Here is an 18,518-nt window from a genome sequence, read left to right as displayed (position 1 = left end):
AAGAAGTAAACAGCAGAATACAGGAAGGGAGACACCTAGTGGCAGTAAGTTCACACAGAAATTGCCTGGATAAAAGAACTACATTTTAACAGTAAGTAGATTACAAAGATGTGCACTATCAGGTATACTACTAGATTAGATTTTGCTTTTTGAAAAGTTAGTATCCATTTAAACAATAGCTAATTTTCTGATACATTCCCCTTGACAGATATGTACTAGAAAATGATGATATTGTGGCAGAATTAAAAGGTCACAATCAAAAATAAGCTGCATGTTCTAGCTAGCCATTCTCTATGTATGCATGGATTTACTTACGTCATTACTTCTTTTAGTGATTCAATAGCTTTCTCAAGCATCATTTTATCTGGATTGTCTTCAGAAGTATGTTTCTTGAGATCTAGAAACAAAGAAAATTAAAATGACAAATTTGCCCAAAATATATCTTTGTTTGCAAGATACAGAAGACTATAGTGCGGTCTTCAAGAGGCTCTGTCACCAGTTTATAAACGCCCTATCCCTACATAATCTGATTGGCGCTGTAATGTAGATAACCATGGTTTTTATTTTGGAAAACGATCATTTTTGAGCAAGTTAAGAAACTAATTAATATAAATCTAAAATTGTTCATAATGCCCAACTAGGCGTTTTTTTTTTCACTTTTGACCAAGTGGGCGTTGTAAAGACAAGTGTATGATTCTGACCAATCAGCGTCATACACGTCTCTCCATTTTTAGCTGTACTCACGAGATCACGCTGTGCTATCACATACACACACCGTAACATTACCAAAACGTCTTGAGTGAATAGACATTGCCTCCAGCCAGGATGCGACGTCTATTCACACTCCCGACAATTCGGTAACGTTTCTGTGGGACTTACTCACACAGCACAGCGTGATCTCGCTGTGCTGTCATCCATGTCCATTTGTACTCACAGCACAGCGTAATCTCGCAAGATCACGCTGTGCTGTGTAAGTCCCACAGAAACTTTACCAAAGTGTCGGGAGTGTGAATAGACGTTGCATCCTGGTTGGAGGTAAAGTCAGTGTGGGAGTATGTGACAGCACAGCGTGATCTTGCGAGATCACACTGTGCAGTGAAAGAAGCTGGACTGGAATGAAGAGAAGTGTATGACGATGATTGGTCAGCGCCATACACTTGTCTTTAAGCCAACTTGGTCAAAAGTTGAGACGCCCAGTTGGGCATTAAGAGACTAATTAGCATAAATCTAAAATTGTTCATAACTTGCTAAAAAATATGTTTTTTGCAAAATAAAAACCACTGTTCTCTACATTACAGCGCCGATCAGATTATGTAGGGGATAGGGCACTTATAATCTGGTGACAGAGCCTCCTTAAAGAGAATGGGGGAAATTTATCAAAACTAGTACAAAAGGAATACTAGAGTAGCTGCCCATAGCAACCAATCAGAACCCACCTTTCATTTTACAGAGGTCCTTCAGAAAATGAAAGCATGTGCTTGTGTGCCCTGGGAAATTTCTCCACCTTTTCATTGCACAAGTTCTAATAAATCTCCCCCAATGGTACTGGTAATGCGAAAAATAGTGTGTGATCCTGGCCTAAAATGGGTTGAGCTACACTGTTTCCGTAATTCATGGTCGGAAATCACACGATTCAGCCACAACACAGAGCAGGAGAACGGGGTTTAGGGTCCCCCGTTCTAGAGATATGTGTGGGTCCCGAATCTGACATTTATGACATAACCTGTGGATTGATCATAAAGGTCTCTGATGGGAAAACCCCTTTAAGAGGTTTTCCCACGAGGGACATTTATGACATACCCTCAGGATAAGTCATAAAGGTCAGATGCGGGTCCCACCTCTGGGACACGCACCTATTTCTAGAACGGGCCCCCTAAACCCTGTTCTACCTGTCGGCTGATTTCCGACCATGAAGGTTAAACCAGCGTAGCTCGCTGAGCTACGCTGTTTTCGTAAGCCCCATAGAACTGAATGGTTGTTATGGAAACAGCGTAGCTCACGTGCTACGATGCTTCCGTAACTGCTATTTCACTACTATGGGAGTTATGGAAACAGCGTAGCTCAGCGGGCTACGGTATTTCCGTAACTCTCGACCATAAAAAGTCAGGAAGTGGCCGGGAGTCAGTGATAGCAGACAAAGCTAGAACGGGGTTTAGGACCTGTTTTAGAGATAGGTGGGACCCGGATCCATCTGATATTTATGACATATCCTGTGGATATGTCAAATGTCCCTCGTGGGAAAACCCCTTTAAGTCATTTAAAAAAAAACGGGTTCACATAGCCACATGAAGCAAACAGACAAGACCGCCCACTCTTACACTTGGTCACGTAAAATATTCCTGAACCTTTGTTCTGCTGAGAGATCAGACTGTCTCCCTTTCCCCATCAGAATAAGCTAAATGTAATATTAGACAAAGGGAACTTCAGTAATTATGCAACATGTTTTTTTGAATTTCTGCATTCTTTTAAAAAAAAATAATAATCTGTCACCGCTGCACATGCTGCAATAATCATACAGTAAACATCTCCATGACTTGGGCGCTCCTGCTATGAACAAAAAATTGCTGGTGTGGCTTCATTGGGAGAAAGTACACGATACTTAATTTCCATTCGCAACATTATTGCCACCGGTGATTTGTTTTTTTCCCATATAGCGCTAATAAAATGGCATAAGGGCCTGTTCACATCAGCGTTGGCTTTCCGTTCCGGGGTTCCGTCGGGTGAACCCAGCAACAGAAAGTCAAACTGAAACCACAGCTTCCGTTTCCGTCACCATTGATATCAATTGGGACGGAAACATTGCTAATGGTTTCTGTTCGTCAACATTCCGGCAGGTTTCCGTTTTAACGACGGAATCAATAGCGGAGTCCACTGCGCTATTGATTCCATCGGAAAAACGGAAACCTGCCGGAATGGTGGCGAACGGAAACCATTAGCAATGTTTCCGTCACTACTGATACCAATAGTGACGGAAACGGAAGCTGTGGTTTCAGTTTGACTTTCCGTTGCAGGTTTCATCCGACGGAAACCTCAGCCGGAACCCCGGAACGGAAAGCGAACGCTGATGTGAACAGACCCGAACTTACATTACTCTATGGCAGAAGGTTTGGACCAAGGCGAGTAGCCATTGGAACTCCTCTTACAAAGATCTTAATTGTAACATATTAGAGAGTTGGCATCCTCTTGAAGCTAGGTTTTATAGACCCGGAGAGGTAATGCGCATGAAGTATTCAAATATATACCTCATCAAAATTCTTACCTATGTTCTAAATCTAACGGCATCTATTCAACGTGGCACTTACCTAATGGCATCTATTCATAGTGGCACCTTTTTTGCGTGCTTATTTTAATCTGAGCTAATGATGTCTCGCAGCTAGACAAACATAGTGAATAAGTAATAGACTTCCAAATTATAATTTTTTTTCTACCTTTATTGTCTATAAGCATAAAAATCACAGCATTAAAGATTATGTGCAAACCTTTACAGATTATGCCGTGATGTATAATACACAATAATGACAGCGCTAAATACTAAGTAAGTGGAGATAACATCCTGATGTATAATAGTTAGCGCAACAGCCGCAGTAATCCCATGGTAGATGTGATGTGTAAGAGGCACTCAAAACTAGGTGAGTTACACAGGCTATGAGTGCGCAGAAGCCCTAAACCACTGGTAATGGGAGAGGTAGTATGGATCTAATGCACAGGCGACCTCTGACATGGAAGATTGGAGGCAAGACACAGATACGGTTTGGCTAAACAAAGTGCCAATCAAACAAAATATATAGACACTGCCAGATATAAAATAACTGATTGGTTTGTCAAACATGTCACCCCCCGTGTGACGTCACAGAAGGTTTTAAAAGTTCAAAGAATCAAGGCTGTGCTGCCGTAGCCTTGCTACCCCCGAAGGAGCCGGTGCTGCAGCAAAACATGCCGTTGGAGGGGGTCAGGAACTCAAAGTTTTGAACATACTGTAAGCAAAGTGATACCTGCCCTGTCCCGATACAATATCCAGGCAAGAGTGAACTGCAGCCAAAATACGGCTACATGTAGCACCATACTGCATTGCATCTACAATACTCGTTACAACTAGATGAGTACATAGGGACAAACATTTTATAGGGTACAGCTTTGTGTTTTTAAATACTTTGTTCACACTTGCTATTAATTTAAAATAAAATAAGGTCTTATTAAATAGTGGGAGGGAGTCTAGGGAAATGTATAGGATACATGTGCTCCAGAATTATTATTTTTTTTATGGGAAATAAAAGTTGTTGGTAAAATAGACATGACAGAGGGCTGACAGGCCCTCTTTTAAGCTCTAGGCATTTTTTACCCCATCTACTTTATTGCCATCATGTGCAGCATTGAACTTGAGCACAATAATAGTTGATACTGCGACGTGTGGAAGCGCAGTGGCAAAAATGACAACACCTTTGTACTGGTGCTTTCGTTTGCATAAATGGGGCAAACGTATCTGGGGCTTAAAGCTACAGACATCTAGTTTTGTTCTTGCCGAAAGCTGGAGCTCCTGTGTTACTGAGTTGCACGGTACATGATTATAAAGTATACCTCCATCAGAGTAGGTTTAAGGTACAAGTTACATACCCAAATCACACATGTAAGGGTATGGTCCCATGTAACGGTGTCTGCATGTGGCCGAAACCTGAAAATATGCAGTGGCAAATGGCCTTGAGATTACAAAATCGGTAATACCCGGCAAAATCGTGCGACCATTGGCCACCGCAAGTGAGCAGTTATGGTCGCATGTGGACACCGCTACGTGGAAACATACCCGAAAAGTAACTGCACATTAGTAAATTAGCTGACCAATTAGATTCAGCTGAAAAATTGGCTGGATCTGCCTAGGAGTATTTGCGAGAAATTTACTAGAGACCGCACAAGAATTCTTTAATTGTATGTCATTACTCAGATTCCTTTTAAGTTTACATTTTAAAAACTAGAAACTAAACTAATGTGAAAAACAGTAGAAGAAAAAGTAAATAAAAAGAATGTACTCTAATTTGAAGAATCCTGGAATACATTCCAGTCACTCATTCTGGACCACAGTCAAACACTTCGTATATGGGAACAGAAACTCATTTTAGATCTAAGAACTAAATGCATTCTGTAAGAAGCTGGAAATGTTAATACAGTATCTTACCATTCAGAAGAAGAGCAACACTAGGCAATCGCTGAACTGGACGGATCAACAACTCAACTAATGTTTGCCTCCCGCATTCTGGCTTTGTTTGATTAATCTACAAATATAGAAAATTATTTTACAGACTGACGTGTTCTTCTAAAGCAATGAGTACCTATATTCACAAAAGAGATCAAAACTAGGATCTTGCTGAGCCTGGCTACATATTGAACTTTATTATAAACAAAAATGATCCCCAAATGCATCTATCTATACTTGGAGGATAACAAATATTATGAATCAAGAGTCATGTGAACATATTTGATATACTAAAAGTTCTGAAATGTTATAGTACAATATGCAATAGAACAGAAAAAATAGGGAATTGTATGCATTTTGGCACTTCAGAAATAACTTATGGTTAATTTCAAGTAGGGCTTGGCAATTAAATCGAAAAAAAAAACAAAAAACTGAAATTCAGCACAAATTAACTAATGTCATCTTGCGCGTTTCAGTTTCTATTTATTTTTCGCGGTTTCAATTGTCCTCAGTACGCACATACAGTTGAAGGCAATGGTAGAGCAGGGAGCCGTATGGTCCCTGCTCTACCATTCACTTTGTATTGACGGACGCTCACGGCTCGGTGCAGACAGGCGCGAGACAGTGATGTCATCGCACCTGTCTGCGCTGAGCCACGCAGACTAGAGGAGCAGAGGGATCACCACTTGTTGGAACGGGGTTAGGGGAGTATGTATTTTATTAGGCACTATTGAGGCTGTGTGGGGGCATTATACGGTGTGGAGGGCAGCTACAGGGAGCATTATGCAGTGTGCAGGGCAGAAATATGGGCGTTCTGATGTTTGAAGGGCAGCTATGGGGGCATATTATATACAGTAGAACAGCAGGCTCAGGGGATATATGTTAATTCAATGGCATATCAGGCAAATAGGGGGCCTGGTACGCAAAAAGGGGTGTGGCCTAAATAATCATTCATTAATTGTAATCGGGGGTTACATGATCAATTAATCGTGATTTAGTTCATAATCGCCCAGCGCTAATTTCAAGTGTTTGAATCTTAGTGTAGTGGAAACTAGAATTTCACAAAAATAAAAACCCAACAATAAAGACCAAATGATTTAATACTCAAAGGGGTTGTCTCAGCGTAGACACTGGTGGCATATCCCCACATACATTTTAGGTGTGTTTAAGATGGAGGAATACCTTCAGAAATGCATGGAATCTCGGTTTCTGCCTCTCACACGTTATAATAGTTTCCTTACTCATTTCAAAGAAATTTACAAATGGCGGATAAATCTTCACCAAATCCTTTGACTGAAAAAAAGATGTTCAAGCTCATTTAAAAAGGATTCAAACAAAATACAAGATTTAAAAGGGCATTTCATTTTAGATTAATTCGATTTCCAGTAAGTACGGACGTGTCCTATCTTAACTTCTCTCAAGCTGACGTACACCAAGATGTAAGGTGAGATGGTAAACAAAGGAAAAAAAACAAAAGAAAAAGGTCTACCTCTGACGGTATAAAGGAAGGTAGACGCTTGCATTTTTACTTGATGGCTGTGACGGAGCCTCTAATGTATGCCATCCGTCACCCATATACTCATTTTCTGACTATACATTCCCTTAAAAAAAAAAAAAAAAGGGAAATCGGTCAGAAGTTTTGGCTGCTGACAGCACCGTATAGAGAATAGGGAGAGCAAGGGAACGGTGATTGTTATGCAGGTTGCATGACCAAGAAATCCAGGTTTTTATTCGGCGACACGAAGGCAAGTGCTATGGTGCTGGCCCCTTCAAGTTCGGTGCTCTTCTCTTCACTGAATGCTCGTGAGACCCTTCCCCCTGAGTGACAGCTCTAGCATCTAAATCATGAGACTGCTTGAGCTGTCACTCAGAGAGAGGGAAGCGGCTGGGCAGCGTTTAGTGCAGACAGCACGGAGCACTGAACATGAAGAGGCCGCCTCCGTGCTACTTGCAAACAAGCCACCGGGCACATTAAAACCTGCATTTCTTGTTCCTGCAACCTACATGACCATCATTCCATGTATCGTTACACTGCTCTCGGTCCTATATTTAGCCATGTCAGCAGTTTTAAGGAGTCCAAACCGCTGACATTCCATTAAAAGAAATAAATATGGTCTGCTATCTATATAAACTACAATTAACCCTATAAGAACGCCACCAACTTTGGCCTTCATGCCCAGAATATTTTGCGGTGTTCAGACATTTTTTAATTTCACCTAGTTTTCCATGGGACAGGTTCAATTTTTTTTTAGGCGTCATATTCAGATACACAAGTTCAAAACACTTTTTTAGAAAACTTTCGATTTTAAGTATTGCTCCTAGTGTAATATTACATAGACTTTCAATCTCATTAAACCTCCATCAGTTCGAGTCACACCAATCAGGTTTATAGAGAACCGGAATGTGATAAGCCGAAATATCCCACAATTTATAGCAAATCAGTAAACTTTAAAATGTCCTCAAACACATTAAAGGGGAAAAGATTCAACACAGTGTAAATCATTCAATCGAAACACTTACATAACAAAGAATTACTTCTCCAATACTTTTGGTTTCTGCCCAGTCCATCATCATTTTTTCTAGGTCACCCTAAAAAAATAAAAAATAAAAAAAAAATCGTAATACAAAAATAAAACGTGATAGGTCGCCAATGAGTAAAGCACTGTCCGATACAGTCAGAAAGATGACAGCCGGTAGGAATCTGCTTTCAGGTGAACATTTTTCCATAATTCTATAGTCTACGGAGTCAGACAGCAATTTTACGTCACACGGATATCATACCTTTATATTTGTGTGCACATCCAAAATATCTGGAATGCTTCCAAAAATGGTCTTTATTTCTTCTAAAGCAAGAATTGGTCCTCCTACCTGTCCCTCTTTTTCTAATGGAACTTGAAAAAGCTGTTTAGAAGCAAAAATTTACTAGATTAGTAATACACAATGCTAAGGTTCGTGTTACTGTTGGCTGTAAAACCCAATGTACAGTATTCACAGCAGGTGTAGGTAGCATGAAGTTACCTGCACTATGGTGGTAAGAATGTCAACATAGTTGCTCTCGGTCTGATACAGCTCCATTGCAACCTGCCATCTTGCTGACTGCTTTTGGGGTACAGGTGTGAAGATCTTGGACGGTTTGGAAGAAATCTTGGGGGTATCTGGTAAAATTAAATTGTAATAAAATTAGGTAGGTGCCCTGTGAAACCGAAATATGTAAAAAACAAACATGCATCACCGCGCGATCCTCATTTCAATTTGGCATGAGGGAATGACACGTGCTCCAAAATAATGCAACATCTCATCCACTGGCACGGCGGTTGGGCAACGTTTGATTGCTTAGGGTAATGCCCTATTTACCAAGGGAACGGCACGATGCAGAGGACTAAGAAAAGATGCTTCAGCGTTGTTTGTTTTAGGAATAGTTTGCATTCCCAATAAACACACAAGTGATGAGGTAATAAGGCCTCTAAGCACAAAATAAAAAGACAATGCTTCGTGAAGAACCGCTAACACCAAAGCCCATTCTTAAATGTACGTACTGTAAACCATAACAAGTGGCGAATAAGACCATATGGACAAGAATAAATGGCAACTCACCCGGTTAAACATGAATACAAGTAGCATTCTGGATGCTCTTCTTGAAAGACATAATATTAGTTTTTTTGTTCTAGGGAACTGGAGATGCTTCGTTTAACCAGGAATTTATTCGATTTGCCATATTTGGAGCCAAGAGGAATTCCTTCCCCCTAAGCTTGATGGACTGGACTCTTTTTGTCAACCTTATTAACCCCTTAGTGACCAGCCTATTTTAGGCCTTAATGACCAAGCTATTTTTTAAATTTTTCCATCGTCTCATACAAAGAGCTATAACTTTCTTATTTTCGAGTCAGCATAACTGTATAGGGTCTTGTTTTATGCGGGACAAGTTGTATTTTATAATAGCACCGTTTTGGGGTACATATTTATTGATTAACTTTTGGGGGGGGGGGGGGGGAATAGAAAAAAATAACAGCAATTTCGCCACTCTTCTTTGCGTCCTAAATTTACACAGTTTACCATGTGGTATAAATAACACTAACTTTATTCAGCGGGTTGTTACGATTGCAACTCTACCAAAGTTGTATAGTCTTATGTGTTACTACTTTTACACAGTAAAAACGCTTTCAAAATTATTTGTTTTTGTGTCTCCTTATTTGAAGAGCCGTAACTTTTTTATTTTTCGATGCAGCTGTATGAGGGATTTTCTTTTTTTGCGGGATGACTTGTAGTTTTTATTGGTACCATTTTAGAGTACATGCAACTTTTTGATCACTTTTTTTTTTTTTTTTTTAAGGCAGGATTCACAGGCAACAGCAATTCTCTCAATGTTTTTTATGGCGTTCGCAGAGTTGGTTAAATAATGTAATCGCTTCATTGTTGGGTTCTTTTTCCAGACAGGGCGATCCCATATATGTGTAAATTTTATACTTTTTTTTTGTTTTTTTAATAATGAAGCATTCTGTAAGGGGAAAAAGTGGGTTTTTAATTTTTTTTTCACTTTTACATTTTCATTTATCTATAATTAACTTTATTAAACTTTTTTTTTTTTAACCTTTTTATTAGTCCCACTAGGGGACTTTACCGTGCGACAACCTGATCACTTTTATAATACACTGAAATACTTCGGTATTGCAGTGTATTACTGCCTGTCCGTGTAAAACAGACAGGCATCTGCTAGGCCATGCCTCTTAACTAGAGGCAGACCTGGGGACCTTTATTAGTCCCCGGCTGCCAAAGACGACACTGGCACCCTGAGAACTTATCGCAGGGTGCCATTGAGGTGAGAGACAGAGCTCCCTCCAAAACCAGACGCTGCGCTCGCTATTGAGCGCCTCATCTGAGGGGTTAAACGGGCGAGATCTATATTTCGATCTCGCCCATTGAGCAGGTCTTCTCCCAACTTTACCTGCTCTCTGCTGTGTTTCTTTATTCCGATGCAGCGCCGTAAAAAGGCAATTGCATCGGAACAGAGCCCGTTAGTGGCCGCCATAAAAACACCTATTGGCTGTCACTAACGGGTTAAAAGTGTTACATACATCATATTTGCATGGGGTGCAGCTTAACGGGGTTTTCCCCATCTTGGACATTTATGGCATATCCACAGGATATGTCATATAAGTCCTATAGATGCGGGTCCCACCTCTGGAACCTGCACCTCTCTAGAACTGGGCTCACTGACCCCCGTTCTAGCTTACTTGGCTCCGTTGCCTCCCAGCCACTTCCTGGTTAGGTGGTCGGGAGTTCCAGAAACCACCGAGTGCTCGCCTTGCTACGGGGTTTCAGTGACTCAGATTCACTACTATGGGAGTTACGGGGGTTTAGGGGGCCCAGTTCTACAGAGGTGCAGGTCCCATCTATAGGACTTAAATGGCATATCCTGTGGCTATGCCATAAATGTCCAAGATGGGAAAACCCCTTTAATACTTTTATTGTAAAGACAATCGAGCACCTCGTTTGAATATGCAATTAAAAGGTTTATTTGGAAGTAGGCAACAAATTGAGATTTGCAACGTTTCGGCCAATACATCTGGCCTTTGTCAAACTCTATTGCCGCTGGTCAATAGGGAAGGTGGTAGAGGAGAGATAGCGCTGCAGTAAGGGGCATATAATACCAATGAGACGCCGTTATTGACAAAGGCCAGATGTAATAGCCGAAATGTTAGATCTCAATTTGTTGCCTACTTCAGAATAAAGCTTTAATTGTATATTCAAACAGAGTGCTCAATAGTCTTTACGGTATTGATGGGGTGGGAACCCCAACTACAGCTCCCGGAAAAATCGCAGAGTGCCGCAGATGAACACATTTTTAGGTCTGCAACCAGAATACTACTCTATATGTCACTCATGCCTTCGTAACCCAGTCCTAAAAAAACAACCACATTTACCTGAAGTGGACTTGCCAGACTCTGGTGTGTTTGAGATGTCAAGCAATGATCCCATAGACAAGGAATGTTCTGCTGAAGGACGTTTTCGAGGTGGAAATGGCGAAATGTCAGTTTCTCTGGTTATCTGTGCCAGAGTATCTTTCAGTCTGCGTTTCTTGCGGTTACTACTTGGAGTATTCAATGAAAGCAGCGATACAGATTTTTTGAGAGCTGGGCTATCCTGCTACAAAGAAATCAAATATTCATTAGGATATGTCCTGAGGTACTGTACTAGATTATCGCATTTTTAAAAACCGTGAAATTCGTTAATTCCCCAGCAAACAAAGTTTCAGTTTACATCTACATAAAAAGTTGTGCAATTTAGAATCCGTACAATAACCAGTGATACAAAAGGGTTTACGGAGGCTTTGTTTTTCTTTTATGATAGACACATAGCAGCTTTTAATAGGTGTTAAACATTCTGCTGGTTACGTTCAGCTTAAAACAGACATTGACCTCCCCTCTGCGGTCACCTATGACTTAACGGCTAGTTTCTTAATCTTGGCTTAGCTGTCAGCCATCTCCCATAAACATGCCCAATCTAAGAAAACGAGCATGCATGTTTACTGCAGGGGGACATGCCCACTGTCAAAGTTCAAAGGACATATACATCCAATGCCCCCCCCCCCCACACTCTGCAATGGTAGATGTCAGAGCTGTTGAGCAGACCACATATTTGTACAGAAGCTTAACTGTATAACAGTCATCCCAAACTCTCATCCCCACACAGTATTGACTGTCTGAACGGAGAATAAAACATCATGTAAATAAGGACCAGCACAAGAATAAAAGTATTTACGTTACTCAGCATTTTATGCAGATGTAAATTTTATTATAAAAGGTCATTCACAAATTGTTCTACCAACTACGTTAAGGGAAACACCACTTGCAGAACAGTTGATCGGTTCCCACTTAAAAGTTAAAAGAACATGTATACATCTTACACCTTTTAAACAGTGAATCTACTTTTTCAGAAATATATAATTTTTATATTGACTTCGGAAAATAAAAATAGCACCCCCTGCAGTCAGAGAGGTCCCTGAGATGATCCCTCAGACTGTATTTCAATATACAGGGACCATTTAGAGTGCAGTTAAAAGAGGGAGAGATTAGAGGATAGAGATAGACACACACACACACACACACACACACACACACACACACCCCTTTGAAAACAATGTAAATTACCTTTTCGAAGAGGTACATGGTTTCTCCAGCTCTGGCATCCATCTGTATGCTTCCCCAAAACCACTGAAGAGGCAAGAAAAAAAATATATGAACAAAATCAGATTACATTCTTTAGCGCCGGCCATCGGGTCACAACATATTCCACTCACCTCTTGCTTCACAACATATAGTTTTTTAGGAGGCTCAAAGGGCAACTCTTTGACAGAATTTTCTTCAACAACTAGATGAGTGCAGTTTTCATCCCCAACTGGTAAAAACTGTCCCCCTGAAGGGTGAAAATATTCACATCATTAAATAGATTATTATTAATCGTATTATTCAACATTTTTGTGAAAATAAGTGCTTTTCTACTCGATGCCTAAATATTCTTATATGTGCTGAAAATCAGTACTGCCTATTTCAATCTATTATTAAAGACGATCGGACACCTCTACTGAAATGTCTGTTTTAGTAAATAATTGTATTCCCCATAAAATAATATTGGAACAGCTTTTCCTAGAAGAGTTCGTTGCACTATTCCTCTGTTAATCCTCCTAGAAATGTATGAATAAATTTACTGGGTGTCACCAGTTGGGAGTGTGTCAGCGCTGATTAGACCGTGTCAGTCTGTGAAGCGACAAAGTGAGACTATAGGAACAAACCTAGTTTTTACATTTCTAGGAGGTGTAAATGGTACTATGTGGAAAAGATGTTCCAGAATTGTTATTTCATGGAGAATACAATTATTTACTAAAACAAAAAGGTCAAGCGTGTTGTCCGGTCCTCTAACCTAGATTTTGTTAAATAGTCAAAGAACCAAAAATCACACTCTGTACCTTGCATTACTGTCATTTCTTCCATGCTGACTTTATCATCTTCAGAAAATCCAAGAAAACTTAATATGCAGTCCTGAAATGGTGAGACCTTAAATTCACTTTTGAACTCCTCATCTGATGCACTGAACTCTCTAAAGAAATGAACGGAATAATCATTAGTCATTTGCAGACCGGACCACATCCTAATGTTAAAAAGTGGGCAAAACCCATTTCATGCTTTGTACACTTCTGCAAGTTTTTTTTAATGAAGTCGATGTTTTAGGCAAATTTTAAAAATGTACTCAGAAAAACTAAGCAAATATCTTAATAATACAGCTTCTATATATCCTGTATATATAGAAGCTATAATGTTCTCTATGAGACGACCACGTCAATTTAGCTGAACTGACGGCTCAGCTGAGAGCAGGTCCTGTGTTTCTCTAACACACAAGACCACCATAATATTGATCACATCTAAGTTAATGAACTTAGATGTGATCGATATTATGGTGGTCCTGTGTTAGACACACAAGACCCGCTTTCATCCGAGCCATCACTTTAGCTAAACTGACGAAATGGTCTCAAAGTGAAACTTCTTCTGTGCCTAGAGGATACATAGAAGCTGTATAAAACTATTTTTAATAAAAGACAATAAAAATACTGTAACTGCAACAAAACTGCAATCTGAGCCGGTCCATAACTGAACGTCAGGCTTCCTGCAATCTCCTGAAAATGCCTTGCAAATATTTTACACAGAAAATAGGGGTCCATGTCCTCCAGATAGAGGGCTGAAACTTTTATTGCATGTTCCCCTATTGCAGAAAGAGCAAGTGGGATGAGGTTGCTTCAGCAGCAAGTGGCCCGTGATAAACAACATTTTACAATTGCTTTATGGGACAGAGAGCAGTTATCGTGGGAAGTATTTCTCTTTTTTTTTGGGGTGCTCGGGGGCTACTGAAGTGTATTTCCATATTTAAAACAAAGCATATTAAGTTATACATTTAGAAACATTTGAATGCACAATCAGGGCTAAGAGCGATTCTATGGAGCTCAGATTCCCTGCGTCTCAAACTATGCATACTTTTTCTATTGCTTTTATTTGGGAAGTAAAAGGGACAACATCTCCATCTATTTACCCAGACAATTTACCTAAGGAGAACCTGTTCTACACATGGTAAAATTGGTGTTGGCAACTGTTACCAACTGTTGGTAAAATCAGTTGGCGGCAGTGATTAGAGGTCGTCCATATTTTGCTGGATTGGGTGACTATTATACGGTCTCTGAATTGGGTCAGCTTCCATCACACTCCTGTTCATCCTTTCTTGGGGAAAATACAGATAAGCTACGTTGGAATTTTCTTGGCTTATGCAATTTCACATCACACTAATCCGGCCATTGAGCTATCTGGCTGAGCTACAGTCTCCTGACAACATTAATGGAAACATTAATACTCAGGCAGATTTATTCAAGCATCAATAAGTGCTAGGATATATTATGAACATCAGACAGATGCCCAACATCCAGATCTGGAGGCTGGAGAGAAGTGGTGTCTTGCAACAGTGAAGGCCCCTTGACTAGCTGAACACTTTTCCGTGGCTACACTGGCTATTTACGTGGGAAAGGGTTATTTAAAAATGGCGCTGGCTCAGAAGCTGAGCAGGCGCCATAGCCGCCGGGTTTCTGTTACACAGCAGCAATGCTCGCGATCAGAGACATCTCTGATCACAACCATTCCACCCCTCAGATGTGACCACCAGCATCGGAGTTTGTTTTTTTCTACTTTCTTTTTCACTTCAGGGCCAGTCACCAGCACGGCAAGATCGTGGGAGACGGTGTTCCTATGGCAGCCGGGAGTCTTCTGAAAGCTCCCAGCCCTGCTATAGGAATATTGCTATTGAGTTCTGCCTGTTGCAGTTCTCAATAGCAATGCACTGATTTTGCCATAAACGGCAACATTTTAATTTTGCAGTCTATGGCATAAGCAATCTAATGATCGCAGGTTAAAGCCCCCTCGGGGGGGGGGGGGGGGAGAGCTATAGAAAAGTAATTCAAGAAAGTAAAAATAAAATTAAGCTTTAAAAGAAAAAAAAAAAAAAAAAAAAAAAAAAAGAGTCGTCTCATTTTCAATTCCTTTCCCTTATCCTTGATGACATAAAAACAAACAAAAGACAAAATACATTCGGCATCCCCCGCGTCAGAAAATGGCCAAACTATAAAAATATTTATCCTGTACGGTGAATGCCGTAGCAAGGAAAAAGATAAAAATGGCCGAATCAGTTTTTTTGCCACTTCAACTACACAAAAAACAATAGATAAATACTATAAAAATATGCCGATACTTCTAAAAAAAATAAAAATGTAACCCGTTAGTGACCGCCAATACGCCTTCATCAGGATAAATAAATATAGTAGGGAGCTGTCAAATCTCCCTGCTCTCAGCTGCTAGAGGCAGCTGAGGGCTGGGAGCATCCCTGCTCTGCCGTGTGAGATCGATATTAGTATCGATCTCACCCGTTTAACCCCTCAAATGCGGTGCACAATAGCGTGCGCCACATCAGAGTGGTTTTGGAGAGAGGGAGGGAGCTCCCTCTCTCTCCCACCGACACCCGGCGATAAGATCGCCGAGTGTCTGTGTCTCCAATGGCAGCCGGGGGCCTAATAAAGGCCCCCAGGTCTGCCTGTAGCGAATGCCTGCTAGATCATGCCGGAGGCATGTCCTAGCAGATGCCTTTCCGTTTTAAACGGACAGGCAGTAATACACTGAAATACAAAAGTATTGCAGTGTATTATAATAGCGATCGGAGAATCGCATATTAAAGTCCCCTAGTGGGACCAGTAATAAAGTAAAAAAAAAGTTTAATAAAAAGTTAATTTTAAAAAAATACAAAATTTGGAAAAAAAACGAAAAACCCACTTTTTCCCCTTACAAAATGCTTTACTATTAAAAAACCAAAATTAAGTTAAAAAGTTACACATATTTGGTATCGCCGCGTCCGTAACGACCCCGACTATAAATCTATTACATTATTTAACCAGCACGGTGAACGCCGTAAAAAATTTAATAAAAAAACTATGGAAAAATTGCTGTTTTCTGTGAATCCGGACTTAAAAAAAAAAGTGATATAAAGTGATCAAAAAGTCGCATCTACTCCAAAAAAGTACCAATAAAAACGACAAGTCTTCCCGCAAAAAAAAAAGCCCTCATACAACCGCATCGGCGGAACAATAAAAAAATGTTATGGCTCTTCAAATATGGAGACACAAAAACAAATAATTTTGAAAAGTAATAAAACATACAAAAACTATACAAATTTGGTATCGTTGCAATCGTAACAACCCACTGAATAAAGTTAGTGTTATTTATATCACACGGTAAACGCCGTAGATTTAAGACGTGAAAGAGTGGCGAAATTTCAGGTTTTTTCCTATCCCCCCCCCAAAAAAAAAGTTAAATCAATAAATATGTACCTCAAAATGCCGCTATTAAAAAATACAACTTGTCCTGCAAAAAAACAAGACCTTATACAGCTATATCAACGCAAAAATAAAAAAAAGTTATAGCTCTTGGAATGAGACAATGGAAAAACGTAAAAAATGGCTTGGTCATTAAGGTTTAAAATAGGCTGGTCATTAAGGGGTTAAAAGGCACTAGAACATAAACAATATAAATTTGGTATCACCGTGATCGTAGCGACCCACAAAATAAAAAGGTAATGTGTCATTTTCACCGTACAGTGAACACTGTAAAAACTAAACCCATAAGAAAAACGGCAGAACAGCTGTTTTTTTCCAATTCCACCCCTTCCTGATTTTTTTTCCAGCTTCCCAGTACACATATATTAAAATTAAGCCCTCATATGGTTGTGTCTACGTGGGGGAAAAAAAAAAAAAATGAACATTTTTGGAGGTGGGGAGTAAAAAACAAAACTCCAAAAAAAATTAGTCTGGTCCTGAAAGGGTTAAGTGTGCTGGAGACGCCACAATGCTTTCTACCAAGCTTGACCCCAAAACCAGTTACAAAAGTCTGGACAATAGATCACACATTATTCTTACATTCAGATATCTTGGAATTAAACTATTTAAAGCACAAGCCAAACTAAAATACAACACATAAGCTCATGACTCAAGGTTTTCAGAAAATAAATCGAAGTAGTAACAAGTAGTGTTGTAAAGTGACCCGCATTGTCCTTTCTATGCAGGTATCTACTGCTTGTTCTAAAAGAGCGATGTATAAATAATCCAGAGCAGCAGGTTCTCATTCAGTCGGACAGTCTGGATCTTGTTGCTCAGGCAGAGCAGCAGGTCCCCACATAGGCAGCGTGACCGCATTATATCCACAGGGTAAACTAGGTCCTTTATAATGGAATACATGTATCGATGAACATTTGGTCTGGTCAAACACAGGACACATTTTTGAGGTTCTAGTCCCATGCAATAAAAAGTTAGTCCAAGAAAAGACTATTTGGTCTGACACCAACACTTACAATTCGTTCCTTTTTTCCCATGCTTTTACTATCCAATCAGCTTTCATGATGGGGGTTCCTAGACTGACAGCCACCTATGGGAAACCCAAAGAAAGTTAGTAAGAAGAAAAGTTCATGTGTTTTGTACTGTCATTTAAGGCCCAGAATCCATGGCGACGAACACCCTCCAACTATCACTGCACTTTGCCATCACTATAGAATGAAGTGCGATATTACAGGTTACAGATGCGGAGACAACCATAACTCATGCATGGGACTTAATTCAAATAGGAGCCGTGCATGAGACTCTTCAGGTGTTGTACAGTTGTCTGAGCAAACGTACTGCCCAGCATGATAACGCAATTATAAGGACTTCAAAAAATAGGAAAACATTTTGTAAAAGACTAAAAACCATTGATGTCGATTTTTCAAAGTATATGTTTTTGCATACTAAATTTGTCTAACACAGTAGAAAAAAAAAGTTGTTTCGTTTTAGCGCTGCAGCTTCTATGTATCCACTATACGTAGAAGCTGCATAACGCAAATCCGTCAGCTGGACCGACAGGCTCAGCTCCCAGCAGCTCCCAACACACAAATTAACCCTTATGCTTAATGCACAATTCGCAGCATAATACAGTACCAGCAAAGTAAATGAGATTTCAGGAAATCTCATGTGTACACAGTTTTTTTCGGCACATAAATTGACTGGCCGTGTGTATTTTAAAATCTGCAGCAGGTCAATTTATCCTGCGTTTCCACTTGTGAATTGTATCTGCCTAGTTCTAAGGAAAAACGCACCAAAACCAGCAGCATGAAAACGGCCCGATTTTCATATCAAAAAGTAAAAATCGCACCGAAAAACGCTCCATTAGGTGCAATTTTATCCTGCGAATCTCCTGCGGTTTTGGGGTGTATTTTTCGCAGAAAA

At 40.0% G+C, this 18,518-nt stretch overlaps 1 protein-coding gene across 3 annotated transcripts in view; it reads right to left on the bottom strand.

The window, feature by feature from the left end:
* The window catches only part of ECT2 (epithelial cell transforming 2), a 64,632-nt gene that overhangs the window by 24,510 nt on the left and 21,604 nt on the right, over nt 1–18,518 (bottom strand). For 2 of the 3 annotated variants that reach the window (XM_075861625.1, XM_075861626.1), the window contains exons 7-17: nt 17,612–17,685; nt 13,149–13,279; nt 12,483–12,598; nt 12,334–12,396; nt 11,107–11,329; nt 8,204–8,340; nt 7,967–8,086; nt 7,706–7,774; nt 6,368–6,478; nt 5,168–5,264; nt 316–397 (exon numbers count right to left, since the gene is read on the bottom strand). In XM_075861625.1, coding sequence (XP_075717740.1) covers nt 316–397; nt 5,168–5,264; nt 6,368–6,478; nt 7,706–7,774; nt 7,967–8,086; nt 8,204–8,340; nt 11,107–11,329; nt 12,334–12,396; nt 12,483–12,598; nt 13,149–13,279; nt 17,612–17,685 — 1,223 coding nt within the window. The remainder of the gene's footprint in view (nt 1–315; nt 398–5,167; nt 5,265–6,367; nt 6,479–7,705; nt 7,775–7,966; nt 8,087–8,203; nt 8,341–11,106; nt 11,330–12,333; nt 12,397–12,482; nt 12,599–13,148; nt 13,280–17,611; nt 17,686–18,518) is intronic. The other variant, XM_075861624.1, reaches the window with a different exon arrangement.

The sequence above is a fragment of the Rhinoderma darwinii genome, chromosome 4, assembly GCF_050947455.1.
Source record: "Rhinoderma darwinii isolate aRhiDar2 chromosome 4, aRhiDar2.hap1, whole genome shotgun sequence".
In the NCBI taxonomy this organism is placed as follows: Eukaryota; Metazoa; Chordata; class Amphibia; order Anura; family Rhinodermatidae; genus Rhinoderma; species Rhinoderma darwinii.
This window is presented reverse-complemented; position numbering and strand designations above follow the sequence as displayed.